General features: G+C 33.9%; 1 protein-coding gene across 3 annotated transcripts in view; it reads left to right on the top strand.

The window, feature by feature from the left end:
• LOC118182227 (putative phosphorylase b kinase regulatory subunit beta) overlaps positions 1-25,701 on the top strand; it is a 155,574-nt gene that overhangs the window by 73,839 nt on the left and 56,034 nt on the right. For all 3 annotated transcript variants that reach the window (XM_085815074.1, XM_085815072.1, XM_085815071.1), the window contains 6 exons: positions 604-750; positions 5,107-5,190; positions 13,905-14,009; positions 14,093-14,175; positions 21,200-21,290; positions 21,395-21,568. In XM_085815074.1, coding sequence (XP_085671200.1) covers positions 604-750; positions 5,107-5,190; positions 13,905-14,009; positions 14,093-14,175; positions 21,200-21,290; positions 21,395-21,568 — 684 coding nt within the window. The remainder of the gene's footprint in view (positions 1-603; positions 751-5,106; positions 5,191-13,904; positions 14,010-14,092; positions 14,176-21,199; positions 21,291-21,394; positions 21,569-25,701) is intronic.

Below are 25,701 nucleotides of genomic sequence, written 5' to 3'. Positions count from 1 at the left end.
GTACTTTTTGGCCATATCTTATTTGCTTAAAATAATGCTTTCCTTTCCCCCCTTTCTTATTGTTTGAGTATGTATATGTTTTTAAAACAAACTGAAAGCAAAATTGGAATGAAACAATATAAATGACTTTATAAAGATCTGCATATAACTTAAAAATAGTTTCAAATGTAAGAGGCAATTTTTTAGAGCTTTAAGTTCCCATATTGATGTATATATTCTTTTTAAATTGTTATGGTAATTTCACATTTAAAATAACTGTAGTTCTATTGTTGCTATTTCTTAATGTTGAAGCCTTTTTATATTCAGCCGTAATTTCCTGACTTCAATTTTTTTTTAATATATTTTAAGAGAATTTTGAAAGCAATTCATTGGTTAATATCTTAATCTCTGATTTCAGTGTGTAATATAATTTTTAAATTATTATTTTGTGTTAAGGCTAGGGTTTCTCCCTTTAAACTTAAAAAATTAAAGTTGAAAATTATGACTTTATCTGGAAATAAACTATCAGGATATGTACATGTTTCATGTAAAAAAATGCCAGATTTGTATAAATATTTCAGCTTTATATCTGACATTTTTGCAATTATTTTATTACCTTTTTAGGGCACTGCTAGTGATCTAGTTGTACAAGTTGTTCTTATTGCTGAAAGTATGAGATTACAAGCTATGATGGCTACTTATGGGATCCATACACAAACACCTCATGAAGTAGAACCTGTTCAAATATGGTCTCCAAGCCAGCTTGTTAAGGTAATTACTTCCATTTTAATTCAGCTATATTTGTAATTCAGCAGCGTGTATAATTCTGTTGTACAGTATAATATTAAAATGCATTTAATAAATGGGGACTGTTTCAGTATTACTAAAGCAACCTACTTATGATTAAATCCATGTTTTATTTATTTAACATCCCTGTGATAAAATTTTTAAATATCTCTCCCCAAGATATAAAGGATGTTAAACTCAAATAATTCTTTTACATTTCTGTGAAGCATCAAATAATCTGAGTATATAAAAGTTGAAAGTTAATTTATTGCTTTCTTCTCTTCTATTATATGCTTCTTGGAAGTTTCTTAAATAACACTGTGTATTTCCTAATGATGCAAATTTATGTAATTGATGTTTTATGATTTTATCACCAACATCTTAAAACATCCAGTTTTAATTAATTTTAGTCACTCAAAAGGTTTATATCCTGCCACCATATGGTACCCGCCAACGGCCAAGTGGTAAAATTGCTGAACACTAGTAGTTTGGTCTGAGTCTCAAATCCTGCAAACAGGCTGGCTGCATAGGCATTTTTGTGGTTTTTCTCATGTGTAATGTATATATACACTACGTAACACACATATATATATATGAGCCAGTTTCCCTTCACAAAGCCTTCCCTCCATTTAGGCATATAGCCCTTTGCCATAATTAAATAAGTCAAACCAAACCTGCTTAACTTTGTGTTAAATTTCTGTTGTGATGTACATAATTGTGTATATGCAATAAACTTTTAAGGAAAGTAAAATTAAAATTATTATTATAGTAATTTCTGTGCAAAGAACAGCTGAAAATGGACAACAATAAAAATGTAAATTTATGAAAGTTAAAGGACATTGTTTTTTAACCAAGCAATAATTCATAATTTTTTAGCTTTTTATTTATTTAAGGAAAGATATTTGAAAATATTTGAGACCAATTTACTGACCCAGATAATTTTTTCTTACCCAATGTAATAGTATCCTGGAATTGTGTCATAATTCATCTTTAAATAGATGATAGAAATTGAACTACATGTAATATCAAATAGGAATGATTTAACCCTGTCTTTCTTAAACTATAGGTCACAACCACAAATGGGGTCGCAAAGCGAAATTTTGGGGTCACGAAAATTCAATTTGATAGTCAAATTTAAAGAAACCACATTCCTGACTTTTAAAGAAATTACATTAATTGATATTAATGAGATTAGACCAATAAAGATATTACATTAATTGATATTGATGAGATTAATTACCTTTTATATAAAGTGCAAAAGAACATGTAAAGCTGTCTAGCGATTCAAACTTAAAACTTGAGTTTTCACAAAAATCCTTGATGAATTCTGGATCAGAGTTAGAACTAGATTTCTCACTATTTCTGAAATGGCATTAAATTTTCCTCTGTCACTACAGCACTACATATTTTTATGAAATTACTTTTTGAGCTTTAACACTAATTAAAACTAAATGTCATTCAACACTGAAACATGTTGAAGATGCTTTATGTCCAGCACTGTCAAATATCACACTAATATTTAATTTGTTATATAGCAGAAAACAAACACATCTGTCTCGTTAGAATTTTCTTTAATTCTTGCTTGCTTAAAAATAAATCCTAAAACTTGTATGTATATTGTATCTTAAAACTTTTATCCTAAAAATCCTAAAACATATATGTATATTGTTTACCAAGGAAGTAAATTATCTATGGGAGGATATTTATTTTTATATCTTTTATTTTATATTTAATATCTGGGATTTTCAAAAAATTTCTTGGTGATAAAAGGTGTCAGGATTGAAAAATGTGTAAGAAGCTCTGTTTTAATGAAAAATAGTCAGCAGTTGATTGAATAAACTGAAAAAAAAAATGGATCAAGTTTTAGTACTGAATGTAAGATCTAGTGATTCTTTTTATGCATATTTGGTCCTCCCTTGACATTTTAACTAATGTTTCCAATTCCTCATCAGATGAGTATTGCACTGATTAAGACTAATTATGCGATGGTTTTATGTGTTACTTGCTGGTCTGGTGCAACCTGTACAGTTGCATGTGCTAAAATTTAGGGGGCAAAATTTTTAGAATAAAGGAGGAAAATTTCAGAATATTTATTTTTATATCCTTATTTCATATTTAATATCTGGCGTGAAAAAAATCTGTGATAAAAAAGGGTTGCAATTGAAAAAAGGAAGCCAAGCCCTGATGTAACCAATCAGTTATTGTTTACTCAAAAAATAAAGAGTGTATTCATTTGAACTTAAGATTTTAATATGAACAACGTTTACAACTATTATTTGTAATATTAAAGATTGTTAAGATTAAAAAATGTATTGAATTTTCATCATAATTATGAAAGTAGATCTTATTGCAATGAAAATGTCTTTGGGAGAATTCTCTCCCTCATTGGCATAAACATCTTTTTTCTCCACATTTAAAGTTGCTTATTATATTTAAGAATGCAGGGTGATATAAAAGTCATGCACATCAAAGCAAGCAAATAAAGTTTGCTGGTTTAATGTACAAACTACAAGCTGTATAATATTTATTACTAATCTTTATTGCCTTATATCATAAAAATGCAACATCAAGCCTTGTCTTTACAAAATGTGCTTGAGACTTGGCAGTTCTGTTCAGTATCGCATATGTGTGCTCTTTTTTTTACCATACCTGAAGGGCCACTTTGGAGAATATCTGTTTATTCATTTTCTGGCATCATTTTGTGCCTTGTTAGGTCCTCCAGTGTGTGCAAATTATTTGCATTGACCTTTCCTATAAGAGACCCCATATACACACACATGTACAAGAAAACTTGTAGGAGCAAACTGAGTGAACGCAGCATCATAACCCTTTTGAACTATAATGCAATTGCTGAAAAACTGACTCCAGAGCTGCATGATTTTGTTGCGTGTGTGACAAGTTGCATCTTGCTAAGACCAGCACCAATGTTCATTGACTTTAAGTGCAGCTAACTGTTTACCTTGGTACATTGCACTGTTCAATCAAGTTTTAATATAGTTCAACAGAGAAAATAACAAAGAAATTATGTTCAACAATTAAAATTCTTTTTTTTTAAGAAACAGCATGTCTGCTTAGAATCGCAGAGTTCTAATGTAGATCCCAAACGACTGTTAAATGAGTAATAGAAAATACAGTTATTACAAATGCAATTCAATGTATAAGATGTTTAATTTATATGTGCAACTTTTCAATCTCTCTTTACTTTTTATTCATTCACTGCTTGTTCGCTACCCTCTGCTTATCCAAAAAACAATGTCTTTGATTATATTCATTACATATTAATGTAATTTCACCATCTATTAAATTTTGAAACCTTCATAGTTTTTTCTGTTGGTTTGGGATCAGATACCAAAGTTTCTAAAATAATATTTTGGTTCTTCAGTTTCAAAAAATCATAGAACTTGAGTTCTTGTTTGAGAAAGTTGAGATATGTTACTAGACATTCAGAGTCCATTTCAAAGCTAAATTCTATTTCTTAATAAGTTCATATATCAGAACACAAATGAGATCGGCTTTTGCAGAATCTATAATCTTACTTACTCTCCTTTCAAATATATGATGTCTAAAGCATATAAAATATTCCCTTGACCTCTACTGAGCTGCACAAAAGCCCCTTTCGTACAGTTTGGGCAAGGTGACATAAGTGAAAGGTGTTAGAAATTGAAATACTGTCTTAACTTAAATTCAGTATTAGAATGAGTTTGAGGAACAGCTACAAAATAAAATATGCCCATTTTGGTTAATAACCATTTCAGTTATGGTAAAATAAATTTATGATTGAATTATCTGTTTTTGCAATTCAAAATTTGAAGAAACATAAGCATGACAGTTTGTTATGGCTTTTATGATAGTTAGAAAAGTTGACAGTTCTATTGTTTGTTTCAGCTTCTGATGCCCTTGAAGATGTGGATATTTATGAGTATACAGTGTCTATATAGCATAGTATTGCTTAAAAATTCATTAAGGCAAAAATACTCTTGAGAAATGTAATGATAAGCAAGAGAAGTATGAGGCTTTTGGATTCCATTTCATGAGATGATCTATATGACACTGTGATAGAGCTGAGCAAAACTATTCTGTCAGCATTACGTTCCAAGCTTTCAGACTACTGCTAGTAAATTTTAGATGAAATATAGAACCATTTTAACTAATTAAAGCATAATGAACATTAATGATTCTTTCCATTTAGATATGCAGATCATTTTTCTTGTTTTTTTATTAGATTTTATTTGTCATGATTGTAATATTGAAGGGAATTGCTTATTTAAAATATCTAAAAGTTTTTTACTACTTTGAAGTATTTTTGAAATGTTCCTAATCATCAAATTTATCTTTCTTTAGATATATGAATATCTTGGAGTTAGTAAGAAACTAGGCCTCAAAGGGAGACCACCCAGACCTATTGGTGCATTAGGTACTAGCAAGGTATTGAAGGCTGTCATTTTAATGCTTTCTAAATAAGTTAGAGCATAATGCATTTATTAATATTAAGATGTATTCAATTTCATTGAATTGTTTTTGAAGTTATTTAATGTCATTTGAAGCACTAATGGTATACTTTTATTTTGATTGTTTAAACTGTGCTTTATCAGTATTATTTCCTGCAGCTTTCTACAATTTGAAAAATAGTTATTGTTCTTGCCTTGCCTTTAACGCGTTCATGACGGGCACCTCTGTTACTTAAGCGTTCTCTTGGGACAGCGTGTTAATCGGGTACGTCGTCTTGTGGGGGCGGGCAATTTGTGTTGCTAAGCCTAACTTTGGAAAAAAATTCGTATAAATTAAATTTGTCATCCAGCTGTTCCAATTTTTACTACATTATGAGAAGAACATTCAAGTAGTTGTCAGAATTAATTTTAAACCTTTATTGTTATATTTTCCTTAAAAATTTTATACAATACTCATTCTAGAATAATATAATTTTTCCTTTATCCCACAATTAAATATGTACAGAAAAATATCCAAACAATCACAGATTTTATTTAACACAACACATAATTAAAATTAAAAAATATTAAAACTGTCTTTCATAAAATGAAGGTACACATACTTAACTTACTGCTGTCTCTCTCTGTTTGCTGAGTTTCTCTTCACTGCTTGTTAGCGTTGCATTTTCTATGTCGGGTAGTGTAGTTGTACACCTCCCGTTTTGGTTGCAATTGGCCACATCAAAAGTATATAATATACCCACTCCTTTACTTGGCTCATTGAGCTCAGTTTTTTATTCTTATATGTAGGTTTAATTGTGCGTTTTTTGCTTTAAAAGTAACTGAATTACGTTCTTATGTTGCTGTTAAAGTTTTTATGCCCTTAATTAATCTGCATGCAATATTTGTAGAATTATCAACAATGTAAAATTTGTTTAAGTGTGACTAAGCCTGACAGAGCAACCATTTTTTACATTTGTAACTTAACAGATTAGTGAATAAAGTCAATTTCTGCACCTACAGTGTTTTTTTACTGAGTGGGACCAAAAATAAGCTCAGTTTTGAGAACTAAAAGATCGGCATTCTTGCCTGTTGGCAGAATTACTTGGCTTTGCCATAGAAGCTCTAATTTTATTTGTTTAAAAAAAAATTCTTTAACTCTTGTGACTGTATTTTTTTAATGGTTATTTTACGATTTTTAATGAAGATGTTTTGAGTTTTAATGTATTTTTGCATTGGCGCAAAATGGGAACTCAATTAATTGAATAAGAAATATATCTGTAATGAAATTCAAGGAAAAAATTTAAATGAAATGCAGCTAAAAGTATGTACGAGGGTTGGAACTTTAATAGTGGTAACACAGCTGAAAAAACGCTACGCAACAAAACCAAAGAATATCGCGTATACCACACGTAAACTACATACCTACCTTACCTCTCAGCAAAAAGACTTATCCTGCCTACGTCACACGCATGCGGAGTGACGCGAAGAACGGATCCTTGTATTAGCTCGTGGTCTAAAGTAAGTGTTGTCAGGATGTTTTCAAAACAAGAACAACGATGTTGGATAAAAATTGAATGTGCCAGAGGTTGTACAGCACGACAGTGTCATCAAGGGCTTCAAGAGGCTTGTGGGGAATCTGCATTGCCTTACAGAACTGTAGCAAGATGGGTGAAAGCATTAAATGAAGGATGCCAAAATGTGGCAGACATGCTGCGGCCAGGTCGTCCGAGTGTCAGTGATGCAGACGTACAAGCTCTTGCCGCACTAATGGACAGTGATTGCCGCCAAACGATTCATCAGCTGGCCGGACAAATAGGATTAGCGCATACGACTATGCTGCACATTCTGAAGGAACACCTGTCCATGAGAAAAATTGCTTCACCGATGGGTTCCCCATCATTTGACGGAAATGCAGAAATGGCTACGATACGATGCTGCCCGAACCCACCTGGAGCGCTATGAGTGCGAAGGAGATGCTTTTTTACGCCGTATCATTACGCTGGATGAGACTTGGGCCCGATCGTACCAGCCAGAACTGAAACGCCATTCAAACGAATGGCGTCATCACGGGTCACCACGACATTCGAAATTTCATCAGAACCCCAGCAATGTGAAAGTTAAGGTGATTCTCGTGTACGACTGTGATGGTGTCATCCTAACGCATACCGTTCCCCCACAGCAGACCGTCACTGCGCAGTATTACTGCTCATTTTTGGAGCACAATCTCCGACCAGCTTTGAGAAAAAAACGACGACACTTTCTGCAGAACGCTCCTCTCATTTTGCATGACAATGCTCTGCCGCATGCAGCGCAAGCGGTGACTGATTTGTTCAAGCGATGGGGCTGGGAAGTGCTTTGCTATCCACCTTACTCCCCAGATCTAAGCCTTTGTGACTAAATTCCTAAGATGAAGGAACCACTTCGTGGCACTCGCTTCCAAACTGTTCCTGAGATTTTTGCTGCAGTAGACCGGTCCATTCAAACTATCAACAAAACAGGCACTGCTACAAGTATTCTGTGACTTCCACATCGTTGGAAACGAGTTGTACACAATGCTGGCGACTATATTGAAGGACTGTAAAACATGGTGACATGAATCACTTTTGTATTCCTTGTAAATAAATAGTTGCCACTATTAAAGTTCCAACCCTCGTATAATTTAACTGGCCGTACAAGTCATTTTGTCATAATTTGAGTCGTAGAATCAAAATATGGAAAAAAAATTGGCATGTCATTTCAGAAAAAGTCTGATTTTGTGTCTAAATACCTATATTAGAACAATGCTATATGTAAATCTAATACATATCCTAAGTCGTGCCTTCGAGACATGAAAAACACAATCTGAATTTCGTCAATCGGCCCAGTAGAACAGGAGATGTAAAACTGTCTTTTTTTTTTTTTTTTTTTGCATAGAATACACTCAGTAACATTGAAAATGCAACACCAAGAAGGCATGGCCCAAAAATCGTGGTATCCGCATCAGAAGTAAATAACATATACACATACAAAAAAAAATTATTACAAATTTTAGTGTACTGTGAAACAACAGTAACAAAAGAAGAAAAAAAAACAATATTAAAGTTATAAAACATGATTTCAAGTTATTAAAAAAATTTTAAAGCTATAAAACATTATTTCAAATTATTAAAAAACAAAAGGTCAAATAAATTATATTTGTACATGTTTTTAAATAGGTATACATAATAGAAAACAACAAAAATGTCTTGTAGAAATCGGACCTTTCAAACTTTACTTTTGGCAAATTCATTAATAAAATTTTATAGAAATAACAGCATGATTTTCTAATCTTTCTTGGCCAGTTCTAGATCTTAAGTAATCCTTAATGAACTTTAATTTAGAAAATAATCTCTCGCCTATAGCTTCAGAAATTGGTATAATCAATACACTCATGCTAAACAACAAACGCTGCAAAAAAGATAAATGAAAAAAGGGAATTAAAACATACATGGTGTACATATGAAATAGAGGTTGTGTCATTGAATACTAATAGGTAACCAAAATTAGCATAAAACGCAATCACACCACAACGCCTTAAAAGAGGTATGCTTGACCTATGTGCGAGTTTGCAAGCAGTGATAGTTCTATGTAATCGGAAGCCAAAGCGAAAAACATGATCCGAAGACACCATTTGATGATGAATGCATTGGAGGGCTACTGTTATGTTGCGAGAGAGCTGAATGTGCATTGTAGTGCCATCAATAGGCTGTGGAATTGTTACCAAAGGGATCAAAACCCTTGTAAAAGACATGGGTTAGGACACTGGAACATTATCACAATGGCAGATGATAGCTTCCTGTTGTTATGTGCAAGATTCTGTACTTCACTAATACTACAGCAGCTGTCATCGCATCTCTCTGCTGCTGCAGGACTGCCCAAATCCCACCAAACTGTGTCTCACCGACTGCATGAAAGTTGATTGTTGCCTGGCAATCTGTGGTTTGGGTACCATTGTCCCCATTGCATGTCAGATGGCGGTTGAATTGGGCCGATGAAAATTGCAATTGGACACCAGAGCATTGAAGGCCATATACTCATCCATAAATTTAGAGTCTCAATTTAACATCCAGAATGATTCCTGAAGGGCAGTGATATGACAAAAGCTAGGAACACACTATTGGATGCCAAGCATCGTCAAAAGAGACTATTACAGAGGAGGAGTCTTACTTGTATGGGCTGAGATAGCAATGAAAGACCGCACTAACCTCTATGTGTTTACTGGTGGTTCCATCACAGCCTTCTGATATTGTGACAAAATTCTACACCCTCTTGTGCTTGTGCTTCCTTTTATCGCTGTGATGGGTTCTGATGTTATATTAATGGATGATAATGCCCACCTGCATAGAGCTTGAGGGCTGATGAGTTGTATGGAGAGTGAAACCATTCCATATCTGCTGTGGCTTGGTGGATCTGAATCTCTTAGAACATGTGTGCGGCATGTTTGGTAGACGAATTGTCAGTTGCAGTGTGCCACTAGGCATTTTACATAAGCTCCAACATGCATTAGTACAAGAATAGGTGCTTCTTCCACAACAAATGATCCAGGACATTATAGCCAGCTTGCTGTGCCGTTGTTAAGCATGCATTTCAAGTAGAGGATATCATACATGTTATTAGCATGATGTTTCCATTGTGCATTCCTCTGATTCATATGGTCACTCACAATGCAATGGTCACAATACATGTGTGTTTGTATAAAAAAACTAAACTCGGTGGCACAACAGCCCTAGAAGGCCACGACCTGCAGTGCCTCGACAATCTGCTTTCTTCACCTTGGGCCCTGAGGTGCATCAGCATCTGCCCTGAATAAGTGGTCAGTTGTCGCAGGTCCTCGGATGTTTAGTCCCCAGGCAAACTTGGTACTCATTTTCTACCCACTCAAGGGATGAAAGGCTGAATCAACCTTGCCCAGCTCAGGGATCGAACCCCAGACCTGTGGTGCAGTGGCTAACGCATCACGCAGCTGTGGTGACCTGTGGTGCAGCGCGTTAGCCACTGTACCACTGGGCTTGTTGTGTGTTTGTATAGCTTTATTATTTGCTGTGTCATCTAATAACATCACACCAACTTCTTTGGTCATTTTTATACATATATATCCATTAAACAATTTTTGTTTTGTTCTGTATTTTGCCTTTGTTGCTTATTTTTTTAGCAGGAGTGTAATATATATAATGCAGTCATAATAATGGTTCATTGCAATAGGGAATGGATGGATTAAGTCATTTGTTGCAATGCAATTCTACTACAGCTGTCATATTTTTGTTGCAGTTTTGCTGAAATTGTAATTCATATAAAAGTTCTGTTCCGGCTACATTTTTTCATTTCATTTTTGTCACTTAAAGTTTCATTAAATCTTTTACAAAAGTTAAATTAATCTTGATCCTAATACTTGCCAAAATCCTCAATATTCTACAAAAATTTGTAAGTATAAGAATAAAAGGATAACAGATCAAAACTTTCATTTAAAAATGAGAGTATTGTCTATCATTTCAAAAAAAAAAAAATACTTTGAATTTTTATTCATGGTTTTCAAGTGGTTGATCTTTTCTTTCGTAGGAATTTTTATTTTTATTTTTCATGACCTTAAAATTTCTGGGCATTTGAATGTTGCATCAACTTTCAAGTAAGATGCTAATTGTTTGGCATTTATGAGCATATCAGTAAACCTTTATCTGATCGATATTCATTTAAAAATATATTCAGGTTGTTCAAACTTTCCCAAGTCTGTGAAATAATAAAATTTTTATTTTGCTGAATATTGGTAACAACAGCTTGGTATCTTGTACAACAACACTAATATACATACAAACTCATAAATTTTCATTTTTTTAACTCAAGATGTAGCCATAATGTGAAATTCAATAATAAACCTTTGAAACCGAATCTAACCGCGAGAGAAAAAGCTACAATGCGCAAAATGCATTCTAACCCAGATGTTATCATTTCAGAGGCTGACAAAGGTGGCCAAATGTTCGTCATGGATAAGAACACTTACATCGATGGTGTCACTAAACTCTTAAATGTATATATATAATCCGATCCTTAAAGATCCTTCGCCTTCGGACCTGTCAAAAATAAAAACTGCAATCAAATCTTCACAAATCCTTTCAAGCAACTTAAAAAAACTTATCCCATCTGTTGCAAATTGTGCCAGATTATATACTCTTTCCAAAATTCATAAAAGTGGTATTCCTTTCCGCCCTATTATATCAAATTTAGGTACTGCCTCGTATCCGTTAGCTAAATATTTAGTTTTCTAGATTTTCAAATTAAATTATTAAAAAAAGATCTTCCATTGGTGAACTGGATTTTCTAAAGGCATTTCACATTCAAACAAATCTTTCTGTTGTAGTTAATAACCCTAATTCCAATCCATCTTTGCCTTCAGCCTTTAAAGAAATTATGTTTTAATTCTGGTTTCATCAACAGATTGCGCCAGTAACTTATCTTCTGTCCAGACTTTCTTATCTGATCTTATCATTATATTTTATCTCGTTCATTTGTGCTTTTGCAGCGGAGGAGGATGGTTCGGTAAAACCATCGAAATTAGTCCTGTGAAAATTTGAAAATATAACACTGTTTTTTGTTGTTTGACTTCTAAATTAATATTTATTTGGGGTATTATTGTATCTTAAGCAGCCAGATGTTTTGTAGTGTTATCAAAATTATTTCGAGAAAAAATTTCATAAAAACATCTCAAATTTTCCCTAACTGAAATCTTAGAGGGTTTATTTATTGCATCAATTCTGCTAGACTATCTGGTATCTGACAAAGTTTTAACTTTAAATTTGAAATGTTACTTTTCAAAACAGACCTTTGATTGCTTGAGGCAGAAAAAAAAATTATATAGCTGTTGAATAATTGAGAAAAAATTTATATTAAACATACTGGATTTCACATTGTCATTCTTGACAGGGTTCAAACTGCAATTACAACAAGTTACAAATATTGCTCATGAATTAATGTCTACAATTTTGTACACCTTTTGTTTACCCTTCATATTCCAACCATTGTCGTAGGTCGATTAAACCTTCACTTGTTGTATAACTTACAGAATGAAATGTTGAGAAACTTTGTTCAACACTAAATTCATTGTTTTTTAAATTAACATATGTTATGCAAACAGAAATTTGCTCCTGGTGGCTCACATCAAGAATACAATAAAGTTAATAGAATATTATCACCTATTAATTTAATCATTTAATTTTGAATTTTTCTCCAAGATTAAATGGCATATTTTTAGTCAATTAATATGTACAGACTTGACTGGGTCAAATTTTGCTATCATTTCTATAAATTGAAAGAGAATTCCATTATTTCTTTCAAATAATTTGTTACTAGTGCCACGAAAAACCAAGTTTCGTTCAGCCAAAAATTGAATTGTGTAAATTATTCTTTAAAATACACTGCGCCAGTGTTTAGTTTCACTTTTTAATAAATTTTCATTTTGGAATCTACAGTTTGATTAATTTTTAATCTGTCTAATGAATCAGACCAGAAACAAATTTTAAAAACGAGATTTACTTTTATCGTAAATTTTCAAATGTTTGCTCAAGTGATGCCAATCATTGAAATCGTCTTGGTTAAATTTAGTATTTGTACAGGTCAGTGGATTTTTATGTCAATGAATATTTTACAATAGAAACAATAAACTACATTTATCTTAAAAGAATATAGTAACCAATCTTGTTGAACCTTTTCACCATTTGACAGAATTCAAGTAAAATATATACAAGGTTTTTCTGAATTCAACCAATAAATTCAGAGGGGTAATAGTAGGCATCAAGAGGATGAAAATTTTCCATAGAACATGGGGTCGCGAATCACGTTTAATGAAGAAAATCGCAAAAATAGTTACAAAGGGTGTGATGTCTAATTTAACAAAGGGGCCAATAATAAGTTATTGTGTAAAACATTTATTTGACGTAAAGCAGGATGACATCGCATCGCAGTACAACCTCAAAAAGGAGACAAAGGGGCAGTTTTACAGGAATTGTTCGACGTTGCAGCCGCCAAGGTCATTGTACAGCAACACTTACGGATGAAGGATTGCAGGACACTTTCAAACATACCCGGTGTGCTGGTGATGTCTGCTAAAACAATGTAATTGATTTACAGTGATGTTTCACACATGTTGCTCTTCAGGTCAGGTCAGGTCAGGTTTCCCTTCAGGTCTCACAGATTGCTAGTATTAACTTAATATATCATTACCCTTTCTCTGTAAAATATTACTGTAGCAATTATTTACTTAAGTTACAAAGTGCACTGAAGTTTTTCCTCAGGGTGAGAAAAACAGGGAAAAGCTTGTGTATACTCAATAACTTTTGGAACCAATAAAGAAACTTCATGAAACAGACTGAAATTCTGTGTTCTGAACCTTCCTTTTATTCTCATCTGCTTATGCAATATGCAAATTTTATTTGTATTAACTATTATAGGAGTTAATAGAAACACTTTCTAAATTAATTTTCAAATTGTATTTTATTAGTTGTAGTGGGGAAGTTTCTTTTCCATTCATAAAATATATTGTTGATAGAAAATGTTCTATAACAAACAGTTTGAAAACATTTTTTGTTCTTCCATTAGCAAGCTCTGAATAAAAAATATTTTAATTTATAGCACCTTGTATAAGTATTATGTAACACAGTGAGAGCTACATTGATGATGAATGCTTAAATTCAATAATTACAGCTTTACCGAATATGCGGTCAAACAGTAATATGCTATCCTCTGATCTTTGAAGTTAGTGATTTTTATCTTTCTCATGATATGGCTCTTCTTATTGATGATATTAAGGTAAGTCTGATCGAAGAATTCATTATTTTGACCACATTGAAGCTGTTAAAAATTTATACAAATGTTCTTTTTATCTGCTTTAGAATGAACTTCATTTTGTGGGAAAGTATTGGCGAATGTCTGGAAGGCCTACAGTCTGTATTCTGATTAGAGAAGAACATATGAGGTATTTATTTAAGTGTTTGATTATACTGAAATTTGGAAGAGAAAGTTAATAAAAGATATTTGTGCAAAAAATATTTAATATCTAATTGAGTATGCATGCACATACGTTATTGGCCAACCAGCATACAATTTTTGATGCAACCATCCAATACTTACAACAAGCTTGAAATTTGTGCCATGTGTAGATCTCGAAAAACATGCAAATGATTAACATTGCAGTGCATGTACAAATTATTTGAATTAGTTATACTTGGAAGCTTTATTTAAAAAAAAAAAAAAAAAAAAAAAAAAAAAAAAAACAGTGGGCTATTTTAGGTTGTGTGCAGGGGCATTGTCTTAGAGCATGCATCGCATGCCTATTAATATGAAATTATGAAAAGCAATTATTATTTTTTAGCTCAAATCTTATTATAAAATCCTTATTAATTATTCAGATATGCAGCTTTGCATACAATTATTGATTTTATTTAGCATCATAAATTTAAAACAAAACAAATTAAATGCTGTCTTGTCGGTTTCGTGCTTCCATTATGCTGTTCAAATACCAGCATCATTAACTAAATGATACATTTTACAAGGGCAAAGGGATAAAAAACATTTTTCCTAGCATCATGAAAGAACTACTGAAGTGCTCCCTATCTGCATGCCGTGGGAGTGTCGCTTGTAGTCAGTGTTCATTCTTCAGCACTAAATTTGATGCAATTTATTACTGCACCTTAGCTTATTATTACCCATTTATTATTTTGAAAAGATGAGTTTAATGGTTCAAAGTTTGCATTGTATTGTAGACATAAGTTTAAAGTTTTGTTTAAAATTTTATCTTTAAAGCTGGCTTATTTTAAAGATGATTATTCTTATTTCTGGGTTTCTTTCAAAGTTACATCATATAATGAAACTCCTACCCCCCCCCCCCCCAAAACTGGAAGTATGGTTGGAAATGAAGGAAAGGGAATTTTAAAAGGTAAAATTCAGCCAAAGGTTTTCTTCTGAAAAATAAATATTCTGAAAAGGGTTGGAATCTAACAGGCATGTACAGTAGTAATACATAATGTAAAAACTCAAGCTATATACGAGGGTAAGTTGAAAAATAAGTTTCCCCTGTCGACTGTGGTCAGAGTTGTGTATGAAAGTCAAAAAATAGAATGAGACATTAAAGATATGACATACCTTTATTTTATTATTCTCATATGAGTACATTGAGACATTTGTCATATCGCTTGATAAGCTTCAAAAAAGTCCTCCAAGAAAAATTCACGCTTTGCATGTGGAAGAAGCGTTGAACGGCTATGGGCAAAAGGCGACATAGCAGGAAAACACGCAAGTCACCGATACACCATTGGGTAGAGGTTGCTGCAAATCAAGCAGATGGCGCTGTTGCAGCGGAGACCAGCCTCTCATTTGAGCCCCGGTAGGTATGGAGAGAAGGTGCAATTTGAATTCGTGGTCAAAGGAGAAAGTGAGAGCAGTTACCTGCTATGAATGGGCACGTGGAGTATCAGGAACAGAAATTCATAACCGCCTCGTGGAAGTCTATGGGCCAGGTGTGATGTTGAAGCAAATGGTGCGGAGATGGTATCGCACATTCAGTGATGGACGTCAGCAAGTGGAGGACATACCGAGAGCTGGACGGACGCGCACGCCCACTACAGATGCAAATGTCAGGAAGGTGGATGACAAGATTAGAGCGAACCGGCATATCACCATCGATGAAGTAGCGGAAGAACTTGGAATCTCACATGAGTGAGCTCAAAACATCATCCACGACATTCTTCGATACAGAAAAGTGTCAGCACGATGGGTGCCCTGACAATTGACCTCAACACACAAGGAACAATGCATGGGGGTCAGCTTATAACATCTCGTGTGTTACCATGAAAATGGCAATGACTTTCTGTTTCGGATTGTGACGGGGGATGAAACGTGGGTCCACCATTTCATGCCAGAATTGAAGGCCGCATCTATGGAGTGGAAACATCCATCATCACCTGTCCGAAAGAAGTTCAAGACAACTCCCTCTGCAGGTAAAGTGCTCCTCACAGTTTTCTGGGACATCCAAGGAGTTTTGTTGCTGGACTTTTTGGAGGTTGGAACCATCAATGCTACGCGCTACTGTGACACCCTGTCGAAATTGAAAGAGGCGATTCGGAAAAAGAGGCCTAGCCTTCTCACATCTGGCGTTCTGCTGTTGGATGACAATGCCAGACCACATTTGGCGACGGCAATGCAAAACCATATTGCAACTCTTGGTTGGGAGCGCCTACACCATCCGCCATACAGTCCTGATCTCGCACCAAGCGACTTCCATCTGTTTCCGGCTTTGAAGGAAAATCTCGGGGGAAGGCGCTTTGGAAGCAATACTGAAGTGAAACAAGCCCTTCAACGCTTCTTCCATATGCAAAGCCCTGATTTTTTCCTGGAGGGCTTTTTGAAGCTTATCAAGCGATATGACAAATGTCTCAATGTACTTGGTACCCATGTGGAAAAATAAAGGTATGTCACATCTTTAATGTCTCATTCTATTTTTTGACTTTCATACACAACTCAGACCACAGTCGACAGGGGAAACTTATTTTTCAGCTTACCCTCGTACAAATTACATAATGTAAGGAAACTATAGTTGAAAGTTAATTAGTATGGGTCATAAGACATGAAACATTTTGCTTTAATCATGACTTGAAGCCAATATTCAGATCCTGTACTTAAAAACTTTTTTGAGTGTAATCTTAATTCTAGGTAGAGTACACTGCTGCTTTAAATATGAGAGACTGCATTAAGCAAATGAATTGCAATATTAATCAAAAATATTAAAGCCACATTTTCTGTAGCAGCTAGTATAGCTGATACTGGATATAAAATGTATGACTCTATTTCCCTCAGAAGAATGCTTGGGGAAAACCCTCTTGTCAGAATGCAAACTTATAAGGAAGAGGAATTTTTTGGACTATATTCATTCAGTCAAAATGTCTTTAAGTGGATTTTGAAGGCAAACTAAAAATGCATTTATATCTCTGCAATAAATGCTAATAAAAGTATTTACTTTTGGTTTATTGGGCCATTGGACTGTGTGGTGGTTAGCAGAAGCTGATTCTCAGTCTGAATTTCAGAGTGAAGGTTTGAATCCTGTGCAAGGCTTAGTTATTTATGTGCCCTTACTGCTTCTCGCGAGTGTAATATCAAAACATCCATAGGACCCTGTACAGCATTCTCTGTGAAAAGATGGCTAATGTCTGATGGGTTCAGCTGTTCATAATGCATTCATAATTTTACGAAATGCATTTCACTCTAGTCTATGAATTATTTAATTTCAGTGCTCCTTATTTTGCCCTCAAGAGGATGATGATTCTCCTCACCCAGGATTTGGCGATTGGGTCCCCTAAAAACCCCAGTTGCTGTTTAAAAGGGGGAGTATGTAAGGTATTTCTCCCTCCTTCCTAGCATGCTTTCATGGTGTCGTGGTTCTGCACACTGGGATGGTATTCCAGAGGTCTGTGGTTCGATTCTCAGTGAAAGCAATTTCTAATTTTTAATCTCTCCATTTTTTCCAATTAATCTAATGTCTCTACAGTGGCACCCGAACTAAAAGGGTTTTGGATGAGGTTTCTTCACACCCAGGATTTGGCGATTGGGTCCACTAAAAACGCCAGTTGCCCTTTAAAAGGGGGAGTATATAAGGTACTTCTCGCGCCTTCGTAGCATGCCTTCATGGTGTAGTGGTTCTGCACACTAAGCTGGTATTACAGAGGTCTATGGTTCGATTCCCGGTGAAGACGTTTCCTCTTTTTCGTCTTTCCTGCTTCCAGATCATCTAATGTCTCTATACACTTAAATATAAACATATATTATTGTGCAATCTGCAAAAATCAGCCAAAACTGAATTATGACTTTAAATTTGGTGAACTTATTTTACATGTTATGTGATATTTAAAAATATATTGATATGCATAACAATATATTAAAACACCAGTTTTTGAATACATGTAATTCAAACTTCCATTCATTAATATATTTTTTTTAAGTATGCCCTTCAGGAAAATTCTGGATACATGCATGTTTGCATGTAATTGTGCTTTTTCCTGCTGTTCATTTGCATAAGGCTCCCATCTGTGGCCGAGTGGCTAAGACTGCTGAATATTTGTGATTCAAACCAGATTTGAACCTAGGTGAATGGGCTGGCTGCATGGTTGTTTTTCGTGGTTTTTCCCATTTATAATGACAATATGAGCCAATTTCCTTTTGAAAATCATCCACAAAGGCAAACCTTCCCTTAGGTAGATAACCCTAATGTGCTTTGTCATATTCAAATAACCTAACCTTTGTGTAGGAAGCTTTACTATACCTTGTCAAGAAAAACAGCAGTCATTCAAGCAATTTTGTAATGTATTCAAGCATTTTTGTAATGCATTTGGTCATCTTTACATCTGTACCTGATTTTTATAGCACATCCCTAATATAACTGTATGCCTAACATGTACAATAATAGTAAAAAGTGTCCCGCTTAGTCTCAGCAGCCCCCACCAGGCACCTTCTTTCCATGTTCTGGTCCTTACTTCAATGTTCCTCGTTTCGTGGCCAATCCCCGAAGGACACAGTACTAAGCTCTTTATTTATATTTATTCACATATTTTTTTTAAATTCCATCGACGGGATCTAACAGGCTGAAAAGCACCTAACCCAGTGGGCCAGCTGTTCTGTCGATGGTGAAAAGAAAGAAAGTCATTCAAGCATGTTCCCAAGTTTAGCAGAGAAAGCATTGTAGCTTAAAGAGAAGACTGCTGGATTTCTTTCTGAAAAATGCTCGTATTAAATGAAATCAAGTTTCAATGATGCAAATATGGATTTGGCAAATGCAGAAGACATGGACCAATTAATTGGTGTGAGTGTACCTTATTTCTCCAATAACTGAGATGACAGCCATATTGTGTACATGGTAGTGGCTGATAAAACAGTAATATCAAGAACCTTAAAAGTATAACTGTACTGTGTATAAAAATTAGAGTGTAACTGTGTATAAAAATTAGAGCCTATTAGCAATAATGTGGATCACCATTCAATATTGTCTGTGGAAGAGAAGAATATTTGCAAAGCATCCATTGCTGAGATTACCAGTGATTCTGCACCACAGCCATATGCATTGGCAATGGTGTGTTGATAAATAAATGTGAGCAAAGGGCATGACATTGTCGTTTCAGATGAATGTTTGTTAGCGTACAACCTCATGCTGGTCATGTCTGCGTCTGATAGTACTGTAATGAAACATGTCATGGCCCTTACAATTGAGTATCACCATACCAGTCTGTCAGTCTGTCTTTTTAGGAACCACTCGATTTTATTCCCACACTCACCTAATATATACTACTCACATATTCAATAGCCACTACCACGTCTTTGAAATTTTGGGGCCCATTGTTCTCCTTTGTTTTTCAAGACTTGCCTATGCCCAAGTTTCAAAAAGATAACCTGTGACCACATGTAGCACACAGTATTCAATAGTTCTTCGTTCATTACAGATCAAGTTGCACTACTGCCTTGACGCAATCATTCTCCTTATATGTCACCCATCAAATGTGTCTACTCAATGAATGGCAAACGAGTGGCCCAGAATGCACCTTCTGCATATGATAAATGAGCTTTGACAATGTGCAGAAATAGCTAGCTTGACATACCCCAAGTGCTTATCCAAAAGCTCTTTTTTTAATGTCAAAGCATGCTACAGCAGTTATTCCCAGCCATAGAGCTGCACAAAGTACTTACTCCTTCATCTTTCACCAATCAAATAAAGCTGTAATTTTAATTGGTTTTCTCTTGTAGCTTTTATTATTTTTCCAGTAATATGGATTTGATGACTGTTTTCTCATGATACTAAACATTTTGAATGGCCAGCCATATGTAATTGTTACTTTTACAGAGATAGTTTATAAAAAAATAATAGTAACTAAAGTGTGAAAATCTTACATTCGTATAAATACAAAATAATAAATGATAATTACATACTTTGTTTAAAAAGACTGCGTGTCTCATATTTTCTTACACAGCCAAGTCATAATTAATATTTTTGTAAAATATGCAGAATAAGTTTCTGAAAAGTATCCATCACAGTAAAGTACTAATCTTTAAAGCTACAGTTTTTATAACTGCAGATCTTACCATTAAAATGTAACAAAGTCTTTGTCTTACTACAGTGTCTTTTTATTTAGCAGTTTATAAATTTCATGTTCTTTTTATAAGTCTATCAGGCTTAGTGCATAGCGAATCAGTTATGTGCATTTGTATTAAAGCTTATACCATATATTTTCCATTATTTTGCTGTAGTATTTTGTACTATTTATATATACTTGTATTTAAAGGTATTATCATGAAGTATGGTTTTGCATTTGATTTTCATTTAAAATGGCAATAAGGTACTTTCTTAAAAACTAAATTTGAATTTTTTATGGAATAAATTTGATTTGTGGAATAATTTGATATTGCTGATTTTTCTCACAAATGTTTTATTATTTCTCTTAAAATTAATGTATTGTCCTTTCATTGTTTGATTTTTCACTTGACCTCTTCCTTCAAGAAATGTCATTTAGAAAAATATTTTTATATTAAAATAGATTTTAGATTTTTCTTAAGTAAGAAAATGTAAACTGTATTCATTTTTGTTAACGTTATTCAAAAGACCATAATTGAAATAGCTGAATAATACATATTTTAGTCTATATAATCTCCCCAAATTATAATCAAAAAAAAAATATTTTAAATAACTTGTCTGAAGTACAAATGATTGGTGTGTTTTCAGATTGTGTGAAATTCGTAATACAGCATTAATATGACTACTGGTATTTTTATTATTATTAATCTTTTATATGTGAAAATGTTTCTATTGCATGTTATTTCCCTCTTTCTTGACCAGGTAAAAAGAATAATTCTGAAAACTTTCTTATGCATATTGTTTGTTTAAAACTTATGTTTATCTCCAGGTATATCATCCTAATTTAATTTAAAATTCTAAAAATGGTCCTCTTTATTTTCCCTCCTCCCAGGGACGTTCATTTTAAAGAAATGCTGGATTTGTTAGCAATGCTTAAAAAAGGTGACTGTGATGGTCTAAAAATCAGAACTGGGAGGCTTCAGGTACTTTATTTGAAACTAACTGCATTTTTCTATCAATTTCAAATGATATTATTATGCCTGTTTTGCTATGACTTTTTTATTAAATTCTTCTTTTCTTTATTTAGAATTTGATATCTTCTTCATGCATTGAACATTTAGATTTTTTACATTTATTAACTGCTGATGACTTACCGAATGTTGAGGCATTTCAGCAGCTAGAACATGCATCAATAGGATACCAAAGTCTGACAGATATCCCAAAAGCTATTGTATATAATGAGCCTACCTATGATTTTTCTGTAAGTTCTGCTATGATAATTTGTGTCTTTAATTGATAAAAGGCTTGAAATGTAATAATTTAGTTTCTTAAAATACTCTTGATGATCATATCCTAAAACCACTAAAAGAATTTTGTTAATCATGCAACCTGTACTAATAAAGATTCTACGTAACATACGGAGTACCACACCACAAATGCTTCCATGTTATTTTACAGAAACAGTGGTGGAGATATGTTAATTAATTAATGTAATGATTATTTTTTGGTTACGATGCACAACATTCACATATATATATATCACTGAATGACTCGTAAAAACGGCCCTTTTAAGAAACATTCCTGTTTTTGTTTTGTAACACTGGAGGCAATTTGAATTTAATGTAAATAAAAATTGAATAGGTTATTTAAATTAATTAATGGAATCTTTCATTTGTATTTTCTTAATTATTTGTATATTTATTTTCATATTAAAAAATTATGTTTAGTGGTGCAATCTAAGAACTAAACAACTAAAAGTGGTGGATCATATGTGTCATCAGTACTGTTTGGTCTTTCTAGTTTATATGTTGTGAGTTTATTTGTAAAGTTGCAGATATTAGTGAGAATTTAGTTTTATTAGTCACATTTATTTATTTAATATAGCTAAACAATGGAGATGGTGTAGTGTTGAGCTAACTATATATTTTTCTTGAATAGTATGTAGTATTTACATTTAAAAGCTGTTAATCTTTATATAGTGAGTGGTCAGATTGTGAGCACACTTTTACTTAAGTTTTGAGTTAGCAGTCCATTGTCATCCCCCCCTTTCTTCTGTTAAATTTTTATTTATTTATTTATTTAATTTTTTAAGCACTGAGTCAGTTAAGTCTGACCAAGCAACTCTGGATGTTTCATGGTCACGTTCAACATTGAGCCATATGAATGTAACAATGGTTTAATAAGAAGTTCACCATAAAAAATGCAGCTAAGAATATATGAATGATATGAAGGAATATGAGAGCCATGTGAAAAGAAATTTTGCCTCTTTGCACAGCTAATTTTGTGGATTTTAGTCAACAGTTAATCACATCAACCAGTTCCAACAGCAGCGTAATACTGAAATAAGAAAGATTTTTAAACATATATGTACAGATTGGTTATCTTTAGAGAAATGTTTGTATTGAATCTTCAGCCATTTCATATATATATTTTTAAGAACGAAGTAATGCTTCTAGAGTTAAGTTAAAAGGCTTTGTTGAAAGTTATAAACTACCTGAAGTAAATGAAGATGTGGCTACTACTTCTGCTTTTAAAAACTAAGCATTAAAAAAACATTTAATTTTCTTTAATATTGAGGGACATAATTTGCAATTCTCTAATGAGTACCAAAAAATGTGTAATGTATACACAAAGGTCTCTCCATTTCTTGGCTAGGGAAACATGTGCCCAGTTACTGTGAGTTTATTTCATGAAGAATCATTATTTATGTTTTTTTTTGGGGGGGGGGACTATAAGAAAACTTTTTACTATTTTTGAAGCTTCATTTTGTCGTCATTCAATGTTCTTAACCCTCTTAGCCTTGAAGCTTCAAAGTTTCCCAAAATGTTATGAATGAGTGGTTTATATTTATTTATTTATAATTGTAATTCAAAAATGACCCTCTCACTTTGCACATTAATTCCTTTTATTACAAAATATATCCAACCCCCAAATAGGATGCAATAGAAGCTGGCTGAAATTTTCGTGCTAACAAATTGGAAGGCAATCCTCCTATATAAAATGTTACATCCATAATCCTGGAAACTTAACACAGTTCTTCAGCAAAAAATTCCATTTATCTATGTTTTGCATTAAGTGATTAGCAGTTTGTTTAAAAATATTTTTTCGAAATTTGTAAAACCAACTTTTGCTTTGCCTTCTGATTCTGTATTTCATGTGAACTATATTAAAATGGAAAATCAAAAAAGTGTTATAGATTTATTTTTAGAGGCAGGTGGTAAATGGCATTGAATCAATGCTGGTGATGTTATTGGTGTAGAAGTAAGTGGCTGCTGTTATGATTGCACAATCCTTGCTCTCATTTGTGTTCCTAGGACACCATGACTATCCCTTCCATGATCCATTGTTACCAACATTGAGCAACTACTGTATTGCTCCAACCGTGGTGGCTGATATGCCAGCCAGCATGCTTTCTGAGGTCTATTATAAGCCCCTTCTCAAAGTCCAGCAACTGTTTGTACTGCCACCAGTTATGTCTCAGAGGCATCTCTAGTTACAATAGCCTTATGGCACCAGCAGTCATGCTTTCAAACTCCCAGCTGCGGATCTCATATGCGTATAGCGCGCTTACCATTGTTTCATTGGCATCAAAATTTAAATCATTTGCATATCTCTTACCAGACTACATTCCTGCCAAGTTTCATGATTGTGACTCAATTTCTTCTTGAGTGCATATATTTTTTTGTGAAAGAGTGTATATTCATTTAATAACTTCTGTATGCATGTATAAGTATAGATACATACCTGTTAGCAATGCTTGATATTTTTATACCAACTTCAGTTACTAAATATCTAAATGCCTGAATCTCATGACAGATTCTAGACTTTTCTAGAATAATTCTATCTATATGACAATCTAATATTGTGATTTATAAAAAGAGGAACAACAAATTAGGATAGTGTTTCTTAGTACGTTAACAAGGCTAAAGTATCAATAAATAATTAGGAAAAAGAAGAAAAAGAATAATAACTATTTTGAGTGCTTCAGTAGCATTCAGTATATTCAGGTTGCCCACCAGTGGCCAAGCGGTAAAGTCGCTGAACACTGGTAGTTCGGTCCGAGGTTCGAATCCCGCGAACGGGCTGGCTGCATGGGTGTTTTCGTGGTTTTCCCCATGTGTAACGTGTATACGAGCTAGTTTCCCTTACAAAGTCTTCCACGAAGGCATCCCTCCCCTTAGGCAGATAGTCCTAGTGTGCTTTGCCATAATTAAATACACCACCAGTATATTCAGTAGTATTTTAAGTTCATGTGGATTTCAGAATTCCAGATTTTTTTATAATATAATAACAGGTAGATTAAGTGGATTTTGTCTCCATTTCTGCATATTATTTGCATTGTTTTCTAATTCAGCTATCCCAAACTATTGTGAGTCAGTTATCTAGTCTAAATTGTATTCAGTTTGATTAAGCATAATTCTGCTTTTTGCTGTTGATCTGTGAGATTATCCAGGAAACATATGACCTGAATCATAATACATTATTAAAGCAAACAAACTAACAACTTTTTATGATGAAAGAAATATGCCATGTGAGTGTTTGTGTGTATACACTGAAGTGCCATTGAATTAGGGATAGCAGGTCAATAACAAGTGGGGGACCTCTACTGGTCTTGATATTGACTGCCACATGACAAGGCATAGATTCAACAAGTTTGTAGAAGTATTCCATGGGAATGCATTGCCAAATATCTGCTAGAGCTATCCATAATTCAGGAAAGGTTGCTAGTGTTGTGTGGCATATGCTTCTGCACCTTTCTCCAGTTCATCCCAAAGGTGCTCAATAGAGTTTAAATCGGGTCATCTAGGTGGCCAGATTATGATAGGAAAGTCAAAGGAATGCTCATCCAACCAGGCAGGCAGTCAACAATTCTGTGTTACAAATCGCACTGAGGGAAATTGATATAAATACCAAAGATCCCAAACATTGCCAAGAGAAAACCTTCTGGACCATGATTGAGCCACCATGGCCATGTACGTTTCCAGCCTGGCATGCAGTATTCATGGCTTCATGAGCCTGAGACTATATTCTCAGCCTCCTGCCGGTGTTAAGTTGTTGGAATTGAGACTGTTTCACTCCATGCTACTCGTTTCCAGCCCTCTAGAGTGCATTGTCTAATTTCTCTTGCCCAGACAGAATGTGCAGCCTAGTGGTATACATTGAGCATTCGTGCTCTTGGTGGGCCGCGTACAGTGAAGTGAGCATCGTACAGTCCATTTACTGACTGTATGACTAGTGCTTTGATTCAAGTGGATGGTTAATTTTAGCTAATATTTGGCTTCGAAGTCTGCATTCAATATGGCTAACATATCTCGCACCATGCTTATTCAAGGCTAATTGTCCTTATCAGTTTGCTCAATTGCTAGTTTTTTCTCCACCATCGTTGCATTTTCG

Source organism: Stegodyphus dumicola, chromosome 4, assembly GCF_044657685.1.
Source record: "Stegodyphus dumicola isolate Sdum_Otavi_A_Nest chromosome 4, ASM4465768v1".
NCBI classification, from domain to species: domain Eukaryota; kingdom Metazoa; phylum Arthropoda; class Arachnida; order Araneae; family Eresidae; genus Stegodyphus; species Stegodyphus dumicola.
Note: the sequence above shows the minus strand (reverse complement) of the source record. Positions and strands in the feature narration are given on the sequence as shown.